This window comes from Larus michahellis, chromosome 6 (genome assembly GCF_964199755.1).
Source record: "Larus michahellis chromosome 6, bLarMic1.1, whole genome shotgun sequence".
Lineage (NCBI taxonomy): Eukaryota > Metazoa > Chordata > Aves > Charadriiformes > Laridae > Larus > Larus michahellis.
Window position 1 is genome coordinate 41,296,209 of NC_133901.1, and position 14,684 is coordinate 41,310,892.

At 36.2% G+C, this 14,684-nt stretch overlaps 1 protein-coding gene across 11 annotated transcripts in view; it reads left to right on the forward strand.

Annotated features, from left to right (window-relative positions):
- The window catches only part of CCSER2 (coiled-coil serine rich protein 2), a 73,561-nt gene extending 60,072 nt beyond the window's left edge, over positions 1 to 13,489 (forward strand). For 5 of the 11 annotated variants that reach the window (XM_074590072.1, XM_074590076.1, XM_074590074.1 and 2 more), the window contains one exon: positions 11,287 to 13,483. In XM_074590072.1, the coding sequence (XP_074446173.1) occupies positions 11,287 to 12,108 (822 nt within the window). In that variant the 3' untranslated portion in view covers positions 12,109 to 13,483. Of the gene's footprint in view, positions 1 to 2,745; positions 2,831 to 7,441; positions 7,482 to 11,286 lie in introns of all 11 variants that reach the window. The other 6 variants (XM_074590079.1, XM_074590080.1, XM_074590082.1 and 3 more) reach the window with 2 other exon arrangements.
- The last annotated feature ends 1,195 nt before the right edge of the window (positions 13,490 to 14,684 follow it).

Below are 14,684 nucleotides of genomic sequence, written 5' to 3' on the forward strand. Positions count from 1 at the left end.
GTCTGAGGAGATGTGCTTATTAGCGTGTGTTTCTTTTTTCCTATTCTTTGGATTTCTTGGGAACTTCAGCACACATTTGACTAATAGAAGGGGTTGATGTGAGTGCTTGTTTAAAGGAGAAAGCCTTGTAAATTTACTAGAGTTTTGTAAAATACTGTTAAAAGAAAATCAATCTTTTCATAAGCCAGGCTTATTTGCAGATACTTATCTCTTAATGTGATATACGTATGGGATCAGTACAACCGTTATCACGTGTAAAATCAGTTTAATTCATAATACCCATCTTAGTAAATTCCCAGTGCTGAATTTCCTGGTCCTAATTTGGTTCAATTGATGTTAATTTTAATTTCTTTATTTGATGAACAATTAAACAATGCTTGTTATGATTTTTTCATAAATAAGAAATACGACACTTATTTGAGATTTGCCTGTGTGGAGTACTGTAAACTCTCAAGGCTGCTGTCAGAGGAAAAGCTAGTTCTTTTTGGACTATAGAATGTTCTCCAGCATTTGGGAGAAGGGGGCTGAACAGTGCCAGCAGAGCAGTTCAGTTTAGTGGGCAAAATACTGAGGAAGTTATTTGCACTTTCTTCATTTACCCTGGCAGACTAATGATTAAATACCACGAAGAATTATTGTGAAGACTGTACTTAGTGCTGTGCTTTGAAGTGCTAATATGGATGCTTTAGAATTACTGCAATGTATCAAGACATCTAAATATATCTTTGCTTTTACAATAGTACCATAATTGTTATGTAGCTCAGCTGGCTTGTACTTGCCTTAATCTCTCTTTTGAGAGAGAGGAAGGGAGAGGATATAAAATTCTCACCTCCCTTCTTCATTTAATGCATTAAAAATTTCAAAGTCGTCTGGAAAAAGCCCATTGCCAACTCAAACAAGTCTCTACAAGATGAGACCTATGCCTGATGATACTGTGCTTTTTACTATCTGGAGATTCAGTTATGTTTAGAAAATTGAAAGAATTTTTTGTTGTTGTTGTTCCATACAATTTAGGATGAAATGTGAACAAGCCTGAAAAATGAAGTGTTCTTTTGTACCGTGCTGTGAAAATACAAAGGTTTTGTTAATGGCTCATCACTCATTGATTGATTAATCTTGTTCCCAGGAATATTTCTGTATTTAATACCTATTCAGCTGATGCAACATATTACATTATTTTGTCACGCTACTTGGCTGAAGCTAGTACTTCTTTCACGCAGCAGTCTACAAATTGTGTTGACGTTAATGACTACTGATGGAAGACTGTAAGAACATGTTAGGTAATCAATACCTTCATCTAGAGATAATCAGATTAGAGAACTTCTTTCATTTTTTTTCCTTGGATTTTGCTCCAATAATTCTTTTATCTCAGCTTCTGAAGAGGAAGAAAGAAGTCTTGTCAGGTTTTTTTTCTTTATTTCTTGTTCTAGTTTTAAAATATTCTGGCTAGGAAATTCGAAGACGACTAAATGCATGTGTTAAGTTACATGTTAGCAGCACTGAAACTTGGAATAGTGGTGGATAAAATCTGACTAGAATAACTGGAATGTCAGGGAAGTGTTTAAAATTCTGCGAGGATAAATAAAAGCAAAATATTTCTTTATAGAAATAGTGTGATGCTTAACATCCTTTTAGAAGAAGCATGGAAATAAAGTATTACTTAATTGTTTGTCCAGCTCTGGCATTATGATCTGCAGCAGATATGCCGGGGGAGAAACTAGAGAGAAGGGGCAAACTGTGTTCCTGTTTTCTTTGATACGGATGTTTGTTCAGATATGTTGTGCCTGCTGTCTGAAAGAGTAGCTACAACTGGTTGTTCTTGACATCTGCTGGTTACTGGTAGCCAGGAGGCAATGGCAATCATTACCGGTAGCACTAATATTCCAGAAGTCATAAACTGAGAAGTTTTCAGCTGCTAAATGTAAAGGAGTTGTAAAGATTTGAACTTGTCTTGCCGACATAGGAAATTAAGAATATCTCATTTAAGAGGGCAGTTCCAGCTTGGACAGATTTCTTATAAAGGTAAGGGTATGGAGAAAATGACAGACTGCATAAAATTACTTCCTTGTTTTGAGAGTGCAGCAACCAGAATGTGACTTCTGTGGGATGGGAAACATCAGAGAGGCAAACCTTGCATGGCTTTGACATGCACAGTCCTCTGATCCTGTAATGCAAGGCTTAAGCTCCAAGAGCAAAGTGCAAGGAAAACAGATACGCACCTCTCCTCTTTCAGATTTAATAATACTATCAAAATATGAGTGCAATGGACTCTAAAGCACCAGGATATACTAGAAAATCTGTTTCTATGCATTAGAATTTTTTTGTTGTAAAGGAAAGCTGTGTCGTTTCCAGTAGATTAGTATTAAGCGACTTACTGCTTGGTGAGGCATTTTAAAAACGCTTTTGAAAGCTGTAAAAATACAATTTTTAGCATGTATTTTGAACATGAAAAGCTCTGCTCCTATACTTTTCCCTTAAAAACATCTTTAGCAGAAATATGTACATATATCTGGAATAAAAATGGAGGTATTTTGTAAGGTTTCTGATTAGTTTAGGGCATCATAATGTCATTTTTCCTCTGGCTTTAGTAGCATGTAGCGTTTGCCTTTACAAAGTAGAACAACTGGGAAATATAATGATACCTTTCTGGGGGAAAAAAGAAAAAGAATGGTGTGGCTTTTTGGTGTCTTGTTTTTCCCTGTTCTCTTTTTTATTATACTTCTCCCCCTCTCTCTTTCTGCACAGGGTGGGTATTCTGCTCCCTCCTTCTCTCCCTGGCAGGGCTCATTCCAGGGCATCCCTCGGACTGTTCCACCGCACCGCAGACAGAGTGAGTCTGTACCTCTCACTCATCTCCCTCACCGTGTTCCAGTAGAAGCTTCCCCTTTGCACGCACTGTTCATTTCGTAGTATCCTCCTTCCTCAGGCAGATTTACAGGCATCCACAATAGTCTGTGGCTAACCAAAATGCTTCTTTCAGCCAGCGTATAAGCAGCTACAACTTACAGCTTTATAATAGTCATTAAAAGCTGATTTACTTCAGCAGTTCTTCAGGCAAACCTGAGTAGGCCCTTGTTTCCAGTCTTGTCTTAACATAAATCTTGCTTGCCACATTTTCCCTTTCTTTTTCATGGCTGTAATACACTACCCTGTTTGTGTATGTGTTCTGTTCGCTCATAAGTCTGCATGTGTGCATATGTGGATGTATTTACTTAAATACATTGTGGATGTACATAAAAAATGTTGGTGAGAAAGTGTTGTTTTCATTGCCTCTCACGAGAAGTTTTTTTTTAACTTTTTAGAATGGCTTCCCTGAAACTAATTTTTTTTTTTTTTCCTCCCCTCTTGGTATTTGTTGTAAAAAGGCTTCTAATACATTGAAGTGGCTGTTGCAAAACTTGCATGACTTGTTAACATTCCTTATGTGCTAGCTACAGTGTGGGCTGTTATAAGATGCATTTGTTCTCTTGGCTTGGATCTGCAAAACAAAAGACAATTGCTGATTTTTAAAACTGTATGCTTACGTAGACATAGAGAAATGGTAAGTCTTATTTTGTGCTTTGGTATTGCGTTATAAACAGATTAATTGTTCAAAGAAATATAACTAGTTCATAAAGCTAAAGTTATATTTTTAAAGTGTACTGTAATTTGAAGATTACAGTGTGTTTGACTGCCTAGCAATGCCCAAGAGCGTATTTGAACAAGAAATAAAGGAAAAAGTAAAACTATGAAACAAAATAAGATTTTCAGGGCCAATGGCGATGTGAAGAGTAAGCTGCACCTTGGAAAACTAAGCTTGCTTACATTTCCGATTGCAATAATCCTAATTTATTTCAATTACAAGAAAAAAAATCTTGTAAAATATTTTGTACATTGTGTTTCAAATACTCTCTTGGCATTTCTGTGACAATCTTCGTTTAAACAACTCATCAGGAATGCACAGCCTGTTTCGTAGGCTTTTCTCTATGCGATGGAGGGATGTGCTTCATTTTCCTATGGTGTTTGCTGTGGGATTCTATGTGTGTGTAATGAATGTAGAACCCCTAAAGCTGATCATCATGTCCTCTGTTTCTGGGTAGAGGGCCAGCGGTGGCACAGGCCGGATATCTTGCTGTCCTGTCAACAGAGAATCTGAGTTTAAAAAGTTCAGGTTTAGACCTGAGGAGCATATAAATCTCACATCTTTGTAGGCTGACTGATGGGAGAGTCAGAATGGGAGGATGGTGTCTGAGCTGCCAGATGTGTGCCTCTGGTGTCACATCGTTCACAGTGACTGCTTGGTTGAAGAAGAAAACTTTGCTAATCTCTTACCAGTTCTTTGAGCCCCACTAACACGAGCACCTTCTTATTCAGGGATTCCCTAGCGAATTTCCATGACTAAAGCAGGTTGGGGTTTTTGTATACATTTTATACATTAAATTCTAGGAATTTCTGGTAAAGGAAATAAAGTAGATGAAAACTGGCCCTTGACTAATTAACCTAAATTATAATTAACCTATTGCTTAGGAAAATAAATGTTTCCTATAACTGAGTGTTCCTAGCCTTTTTCTTTAAGTCTTAGGTTTGATCAAAAGATCAATACTGAGAATAAAAATACAGTATAAATTAGGAGGTTTACATTTTTACTGACACTCTTGCCAAAATCACAGATTTATTGTTGTGTGAAGAGTCCCATAAAGTAAAACAGTACTGGAATTATCACTAGCATCCTTCTTTCCCCACACTACCTCTTCCCTTGGTTCAGTGGTTTAAGGTCTGCTGGTTTTTGAGCTAGTATAGAATGCCAAATTGTGGTGTTTCGAGGCAAGTGGTGAGCTGAGTTTCACCACTGAGAACAAGAAAGCAGCCTTAAAAAGTCAATGTTAGTGTTCTTTTGCAATAATATAGAGAAGGTGGTGGGAACGTGAAGTAGTCTCAGTCTTTGTTTGCCTGTGTTTTCTGTCTGGAGATTTTGGAATTCAAGCACTTCTTCTCTAACTTCTGGATCCCGAACCCAAAATATCATCTGCGCTTGTGAATACTGCAGGTTTCTTCACTATGTTGATGATAGCTGATTTGATACATAGATAACTTACAAGTACTGTAGATTATGAGGCTATAAATCCGTAAACTTTTCATATTTAGTTGTTTATATACTGTAATATAATTTTACTGCTGCTGTACAGGACAGATACATCCCTGCTACACAACATTACAATACTATCATATGCTTACAGTTCTCTATTAGCACTAGTTATGATGTTAGCATACCTAATGCTTAACTCGCCCTATGAACTTACCATATCCTTGCTCTTTAACACACTTTAGAATTGGGTGTATATTTTGCACTTTTAATGAGAATTAATTTTTAATACTTTCACCTTTATTAACTTTATGTTGTTTCAACAGCCTTAGAAACAATTCAGCATTTTGTATTTCATAAATACTTTCGTAATAGTGCATTGACTTTTGTCATCTTATGAACAAAATTGTATGTTTTTTATTCCTGTAACTCCCATATGTGTTTTGAACTCAGCTTTTATGTAATGGTCCTTTATTTTTCTATTGGTTATAGGATATAATTTGATGACATAGCTTTCTTAAAACGTTTGCGTTTGTATTCTGGAGCTTTAATGATGCAGCTCTAGAAACACAGTATTTAGAATGCACATTGTTGGTGAACCAGTTATGAACTCTTGTAATACAAGAATATTATCCCACTTTGTCTAGGCTCCTAGCCCCAAGTGCTTCTCCACACAAATGCAGATGAAAACTGCTTGGTTACTCAAGCTTTGCAGTTGTTTACATCTCTGCTTACTGTGCACTTCACAGAAATAGTAAATAGACTTTTTCTATGTAAGCATTACAAATAAAGGTAATGTAAGCAATTCTAGCAGGTGACACATAGCTTTTTATCACTAGCACAAAAGCTGCTGTATGCACATTGACTATAAACCAGGTCCAGGTTTTTTTTTTTTTTTTCATGTTTTTGTGTTGTTTTTTTTTTTTTAAACAAGGGTATGTTGCTTAACACCATGAAAGGTTTCCAAACCTTTATTGACCAATTCAGTGTCTTTGTAGGGTGTAAAAAGTGTTGGTGTTAGCAGAACAAAGTTGCTTCAAAATATTATCTTGGAAGTTCTCTGACTCATGTTAAGAGAGTGACAAATTATTAAAAATGTCCTGGAATCATTACATTACTGTTCTTTATAGGTATTTATTTTTGCTCTGAGAAATGAGTGTTCAGCTATATGAAGAAGTGTCTTTTAGGAAAAATTCCATTCTCCCAAGTTGGGTAGTTGCAGATTGGACTACAAGAGAAATGTCTCTTGTACCTAAGTATATATTTGCAAGCAAAACTTTTACATGTGGCCGTATTTTTCTGTTTGTTACACATGTATCTGTATTTATGAATGAAATGCCTGCTTTGATGTACTTATATATTACTTTCAGTAACTTTTCTATGAGACAGTATTTTTCTTTAAGTTGGGGTTTCTATATAGACTATGCAGAAAAACATAACGCTATGCCACATTACCAGTTATTTTACTACCTCCACGCTGTGGTGAATGGTGGTTTTAAAAAAGATAAAAAAATCAGGGTGGTTTTTTTTTTTCATTATTTGAAGTCATACTCCATATTGTGGAATCCTATTTTACAATGTTGAAATATGGGTATAATATGGCTAGCTAAAAGGAAGGAAAAAAAAATCATCTGAAATGAAGGTATTGGCAAATGCTACAGATTAAAGGTGTGAAATCTTGATGGTTTCCAGAGCTAAAAAATGAAAACTTTCCAGTGTAGCCTTTCAGCAAGGCTGTGTCTTCAAATGAATGCCTGTGAAATGCCAGCTTATCCTGTGCCAAGGCAGTGAGATAAGGGTTGTCAAAACTGATCAGAAAATGAAAACCTCACGTAGCACGGTTTGTGTCCCTTCCCTCCACCCCCACCCCCCGAAAAAGAACCCATGGTAGTTTGGAGTCTCTTCGGCTCGTGAGCGAGTTGCTAGGAAGATGGATTACTAAACAGTATGGGCAACATATGTAATGCAAGTGTATCTTATGACATTGTTGTTCATTGTTAGGTATCTAACATATATGTGCATGGATACAAATATTTTTAATGTCTAGAGTTGTAATCACGCACAAATTGTCATTACAGCTCTAAACAGTATTTGAAGAGCAAGAGTTGAACTGTGTTAAAAGACTTGAAGTTAGAAGGGCAAACGTATTCTGTGCAGGTCTTGTTATAACTATTATTTGTACTGCATTACTTAAACGCTGTTGCTACCTTTGTTTCTGGAAGGTGGATTAAAAATGAATGGGGGACATGGTAATTGCAATTTAAATGGTGAAAAGTTGCAGTTCTGTCACGGCAATTGCTCGTTGTTTTGTCTTAGTCCTCTGACATCATTGTCCTTGTCTTTTTCTTGTCTCTGCTTTCCCATTATGCCATTGGCAAGGAGTTGAGAAGTTAGTCCATTACTTCTGTGATAAAGCGTGGTACAGTACAACTTCAGATTTCTTCCCATCTCCCCCTCACGCATTTTCACTCTTGGTTTTCTCGCCCTATGCATGATGCATGTCTATCGGAGATGTGCATGCAGTTCTCGGATTTCTCATTGCTTCACTTCCCTCGTTCCTCAAAATACTGCAGGGAGAAAATGTCTTTCTTTCATTCTACAGAAGTATGATATAGGTGATCAAGATGGGGATTGAGGTTAGAGATAGAGAAGAACCAAAGCAAACCTGAAGGGAATTTTAAAGTAGTGATATTGCAATGACTACTACTGTCATGACCACACTGATTTAACTTTATCAGTATAACATACTCGTCTCAGTCTTCCAACACAGAGCTAATGCAATCTCAGTGGCTCAATAACTGTTGAGTAATGACAATCCCCTTTGTGGAGATGTTGTCATTTTTCTTTGGGTGATGTAACAGCCAGATTTACTTGAGAGAAACAAGGGAAAATATCTTAAGCTAATGTGGCAGGGAGCCACGTTAATTTTGATTGGTGCACCAATACATGCAAGCGTTTGAAGTTCTTGAGCTCTTCCTGGTACAGAAAACTCTTGTCTGTTTGTGCAAACAAGAGCACAAAGCATTTTGTCTAATATACTTTCATTCTGGGGAGGACTAATTCTGTCTACAGTTACATTGTATTAGAGGTATTTTAAAGTCCAACTTCATATTTTAGGGGCATCCCAAAGGTATGTAGGTGTTTATCCACCTGAATTTTGTTTATGGGACAAAAACAGAAGTCTGGTTGGCATGACCGTGTACACCAAGTCATGGTCTGAAATATCATAAGTGCACTCAAAGCAATGCAGATGACAAACTTTTTTCAAAGATTTCCATGAAATAAATTACTATTCCTAGAAGGTGGAATGCTTCTTCATCTTTCTGTTCCCCCCTCCTTCTTGTGATGGAATTCACCAAATACTGGTCCTTCTGCTGTCTGTTTTTTTGACTAATAATGTGGTCATAGTTTATTAAGACTTCCCTAGTAAATGGAAAGCTTGTGTGTAAGGCAAAGATGTCAGCTGTGGATGAAGATAATGCAGTTTTCAGTGTTAGAAGCCTTGTGAACTGTTACTTGCATATTTTGCAAGTGGGGTGTTTTTTTTCTGCTTTCAGTGTCATCTTGAATGTTAGTGCATGTAGCAATTTGAAGAGATTAAAATCTGTAATCATCATAATTGGACAGACTTTGACTAAGTAGAAATACAAAATTAGAAAACAGTACAATATTTAAAACAACATAGCAAAGATGATGCCATAGTTTTAGTGTCCTCATAATTTTGAACTTGCAGCTGTTTTCCACCTTTGAATTGCTAACTTTCTGGATATTAAGCTACTCAGAAGTTTTTAGGTTATGAAGGATAATGAGGAAAACATGCATTTCTATATGTAAAAATGCAAAATTGTCCAAATGGTAAAGCCCAAATATTACCTAGTTTTTGTCAAAAGACCTCGAAATAGCATTATCAAAAGCTTGCTTTGCTGTTTCAGATGTTTTTCTGTTTACTCAACTTTCCATACAAACTTAGATTCTTCTGTAACTTAGAAAGTTTTCATTTTGCTGATTAGTCTAACTAGGATTATTTGATATAAAGTTAGGATTTATAATGCTTAGATTAGATATTTATCTGTATTTTTAAAGAGGGGTATTTAGAAACCCTTCAAAGATGAGGGGAAAACTTTTTCTGGCTATTATTTTTACATCTTAGAATTTGACACAATACTGTTTGCTATAAAGGTACTAATTTTTGAATTCAGGTAGGATTAGAAAATCTGGACTATTTGCTGAAGTATTTGTATGGCAATCAGGTATATATTCCTTTGGTTTCTGCATTCATTTTTTTTCAGTTTTGTTTTTGCAGGTGAGGCCTCAAATCAATAAATCACTTTGGTTAACATCTATCTGTCAGCTCCTAAGCTGACAGATAACGACTTCTGTAACCCATTGCATAAACACTGAAAAATGACAAAAATATTCTAAAGGATTCATTTTTTTAAGCTGCAACTCTCTTAATGTATTGAATTACTAATTGTGTTTAGTGCTTCCTTCCTGTAGGATTGCTTGGTTAAGAAGGCTTCACAAAGTTAAGCTAGTTTTGGTCACGTAAGGAAAAATGTTTTGATACTCATTTGACACCATTTTGAAGGCTTTTCTGTGTTTGGGTTTTTTTTTCTCCTCTCCCTGTTTCCAAAACAATTGTATTCAGACTGCTCAACCCATTTGCTCTTACCTGTCTATCACTTGCTGATGTCACTGGTCCAGCTTAGATGTTGCCTCTGCTTACAGGTAGAACCAGTATATTCTAAAGGCAAAAACAGCTAGTAAATCAAAATTAGATTGAGAAACCTTGATATTACTGTTACTTTTTTTTTTTTCTCAATGAGGAATTTTGAGGATTCAGTTTTCAGTAGTAATCCTGGCAGGGAAAAGATGAAAAGCATAAAGAATCCTGAGACGTGCTATTGTCCTAGAAATATAACAGGACTCTGTCATGCACAGCTATCATTACGTTCTTCCTGCTGATTCTAAGAACTAAAAAGACCAGAAAAATAATTGGCTTCCTCATTTAGAAGTTGTGAATAATTCAAGAGAGTCACTGGAGTGACATTTTAGTCAAATCCCTTAAAGACAAATGTTGCTTCTTTTTTATCGACTATATTTCACTAGTAAACAAATATCATAAGCCTGTTTACTATGTACATGCAATCTATTAGTCGGTAAGAATTCAAGTAGCTAGGGATAAGACTAGTTTGTAATAGTTCAGTTCCCCTCCTTTATAAAGAAAATGAGAAAATCATCCAAACCTGAAATTTGCTAAAACTGTAGTTCAATTTTGTATAGGTTTTGGGTTTTGCCATGAATTGCGGAATTTTTACTAATTCTTCCAAGATCTGTATAGAAGTTGCAGGTCTAGGATGTGTTTGAGAAGCTAGTGCATACATTAATCTTTGAAGTCTTTTTACAGGGAAGAGCAAAGAGAAAATAGAAATGGCCCAGAAGAGGTACTGCCAGTTATCTTCTCTGATACATGTATGATCAGATTATATCTTCTGATAAAATGGAAAATCTTCATTAAGTTATCTTTATCCCTTGGTTATCAGTGTCTATGATAGATGATCTCTAGCTTCACATGTACTCTGCTGTTCTGCTTTGTTGAGGATGGTTTCTTTATTAGCCCGTTTGAAATAAAGATGAAACGGTTACCTGAGTCTAGTCACTAACCTCATTACAACACACCTGTATCAAATTTTTTGACCTCAGTAAGGTGAGGAGGATGCTCTGTAAATTCACATGGTCCATTAAACTCCTTTCCTGCCTGTATGGTATATAACATTGATAAAAGGTTTGAGATAGTTAGCTTGAGTATGCAGGGAATAGAAGTTAAAAGATGGATACAGTCTGATAGCGTCTGATAGCTGCTGCATTTATTCATTAAGCACTTGAATCAGAATTAATCAGTACTCATGTGCCTTTCTTATGCTGTGCTGCAGATTTAGGTGAAACCATCAACCATGCCTTTTTCATGTTTCTTTAAGCTAATCGGTTTCTTTTTTGTCTTTATGTTGTTGTGTATTTCAGTGCTGGTATAATTTTTTCCACTTAAGTTACAAGTTACATTTGTACATGTCCCATGAACCATCCTATTTTGTCAAAGTTTTGATTTAAGAAAACCTGATATACAGCCCTTTTCAAGCATCCAGTCAGCGCACACTGGATTCAGAATATTATCTGGTATTTTCTTTTCCTAATATGTTATTGTATTATTCTTTTCTCTTTAACAGCCTCAAGTACTACAGCCTTCCAGCAGCCTTCCCCGTTCCACAGACCTCGCCCAGGGAAAACTAATAAAAATGCCACATATCGAGGCCCACAGTGAATATCCGAAACATGGTCTGCATGAAAATAGCAATCATCAGAATCAAAATGCTGCAAATGTCTCTCTCATAAATAGCCTGAATGATGTAAACTCTTTAACGAGTATACAGTTAAACAGAAAAGATGGAAACGCATCATATTTGGAAAATTTGAAAAATAAAAATACTGAAGACCCTGGAAAGGTGACTAGTAATAAAGAAGGTTCATTACCGTCTCGTTCCTGTTTTCAGACCTCTACACGAGCTGATGCTAGAGAGGTGCAGACTGAAGTAGCTGTGAAAGGTCAACCCTCATTCACGAACCAGGCTTCTCAGCCAAAGACTTTAAGAATCGCGAAGCCCCCAAATGCTTTAGTGCCTCCTACGATGGCCGTTCTCGCACGATCTGCAAATCATTCCGCTGCTTCCAAGGAACGTGACCTTCTACCGTCAAGTAGTTCGACTCAGCTACAGCCAACATCTGGTCAGGATAACCTAAAGGGTAAACAGAGTCAGAAAGTGTCTAAACTTCGCCCGCCAACTATGTCCTTTGTTAAGTCTAAGCAAACAAGCAGTCAGAAATCCACACCAGTATCTGCAGAGCCGCAAAACACCTGTTTGAAGAGCAACATCCCAAAGCCACTGGTACAGAGAAAGGAAACCATGCAAACACAGAATACCGGTTTGCATTCTGGGGATAGCGTGCCCTCTAATCGGCATTCCCGCCTCCCTAAACCAAAGACGCATTGAGAACGTACCTACATCTCACGGAATGATGCCATACATTAAACCACTTCCTATGTGCTGGCTGCCTTTCAGGCTGCTCTGTCTACAGCCTGCAAATCCTGAGTGAATATTAACAATATCATCTTTCTTTAGTGTTTGCATACTCCATTCTGTTACATTCTGAGGCTCATGTTTTGAGCTGTGCAGCTTCTCTTGAGAGTGTTTCATTAATTGTATGTCGGTATTAAAGGTTGTATTACCCAGCGATCTTAGTAATTAAGCAAATACTGAAGTCTGTGGTGACCACGAATAGCACAATGCTGCACTATATATTTCAGGATGGCAGAAATCATTTCTTACCTCTGTTTGAGCTATTAGACAATGAAATTACTATTCGGTTTAACTTCTTGATTCTGAGTACTCGTTAGGTTAAAGTGGTGGAAAATTAGACTTACTAGCAGATGTTTTACTGGCCATAATTCTGACTCTGTATTCCAGAGGCCTATGCAAAAATACTTGTATTTATCATTATCTCAAGACTGACATATTTAATGTTATTTAATCTGATGGGTTGGGTGGGTTGTGTTTGTTTTGTTTTGCTGTAATCTGAAGTTGCTCTGTTCTTTATTTATCCCATTCTCACTGTTCACAGACAATAAGCAGATTTCACAGGGTGAATTGACTCTTCTCTCTTAAACGTCATCATTTGTTAAGATTGTGGTATGTTTTTATTGTGTTGAATAGACACATTACCAGGTAGATTCTTGAAATGCAGTGCTAAGGATACTTGTGCAAAACCTTCCAATACAGGCTCTTATGAATTGGTAAGTAGGGAGCCTCTGGGAATAAGGGGTCCATAACACCTATGTTGACGTTGCACAACATGCATTTTAATTAATAGTTTTTAACTTTTATTGTACTACTTGTATTTATTGATTTCTGTTTAATATTGAAAGACTCTGAAGTACCTGACTTGAAATTTTGCACAAACTTTGCCATATGTGTAAGGATTTGAAACTATTTTACAGAATAAAGCTTGTATTAAAAAGCAACTATTTTTAAAAAAAAAAAAAGATAATTAATTAACCCCACTTATTTGCTTTGAGCAATCCTATTATGTCCTAATCCAGAGCTGGTACTCTTAAAGAGTTTTTCAGAGATGTGTATTTTGGTTTTGGGTTTTTTGTAATTTTTTTTTGGGTGTAATTTCTAAAGAAGTGCATGATAACTGGGAAGGAGCTTTTTGGGGAAATAAAGAAAAAAAAAAAAAAACAAACATTTTTCTGCTCTCTAGGAGAAGTATTTTTTCTGAAAGTGGTCTGGAAATATAGGCCCATCATGGTGCAACTATGGGACCATGACATGTGCTGTGAGTTAAATGTATACATATCCAGTGAAGCTTTCCAAAAACTTAATATGTCCTGTCTCCAGTTCTTCCCTTGTTTCCTATCACTGTCTCTTGGATGTTACTACTTGGGTTTGTTTTTTTTCTGTTCTTGAATTGGTTTCAAAATCAGCAGCAAAGGGCTGGTACAATTACTTTGCTCAAAATCTGTTCCTGAACAGCATATGTCAGTAAAACGAAATGTAGTAGTAGTTTGTTCTAGGCTCTGGCTATAGGACGTTGACATATTATAGTATTTTCCTTGAGAGAATTAAAGTGAATAGGTATAGACATTTCATAATTAAGTTCAATAATCAAGGTTTGTATTGTAAGCCCTTTAACTAGGGGTATCCTGATGGATACCTTGGTTGGATGGGAGAAGGAAATAAAATATATAGTAGTCTCACCTGAATTTTTCAGTACATAAATAATGTCCAAGAAAGTTTTTGGATTTGTCACACTAAATTCTTTTAGCTGACATTGAAATGGAAAAATGAAAAGGTTGGGGGGTGAAATGGGTAGGGGGGAGGTTCTATTTCAGAACTGCGTATATCAATCTGAAATAGGAGACCTGCAGGACTTCCTGTTAACTGGGGCAAAGACAATGTAAGCAAGAAGTAACAAGGGTAACATTAATTGTTACAGTTGATATAGGATCAAAATAGCTACGATTCAAGATCACTGTAACAATTATTCTCCAGGAAAAATTCTTTCTTTCCTTGAAAAGCATTGAATTAGACAGCCTTCAGTGTAAGCATTTACTCTTGATAAGAAAATAAAACTGACTTTTTCTTTCCCCAAAACTAGCTCCTGGCAGCTAACTGTGTTTCTCAGGAGTTTAAAAACTGCTGAGGGAATGATCAGATTCCTGGTTTGTTTTCCGGTCCATATAGATTTCTATCAAAGGTGGTTTTTTTAAGTTTACTTTCCTTGAAGAGGAGCTGATTTTATTTTAATTGTATAATTTTGTGTAAAAAGATTATTTTTCACTTAATGCTATTGACAGAGATATTTCACCATGAGTTCTATTGCTTCTTATTCTGGAGCTATCACCAGCCTGATTGAGTGATGTTAAAATTTTTATGTTTACATTTAAAAGTATAGATATCTATCTATCTGCACCTTCACTGAAAATTAAGGAAAGAAGCAAAGAGATCATCAGGGTTTTCATTTAAAAAAAAAAAGTTCTTAATACTATTTTTTTCCGGAAGAACAA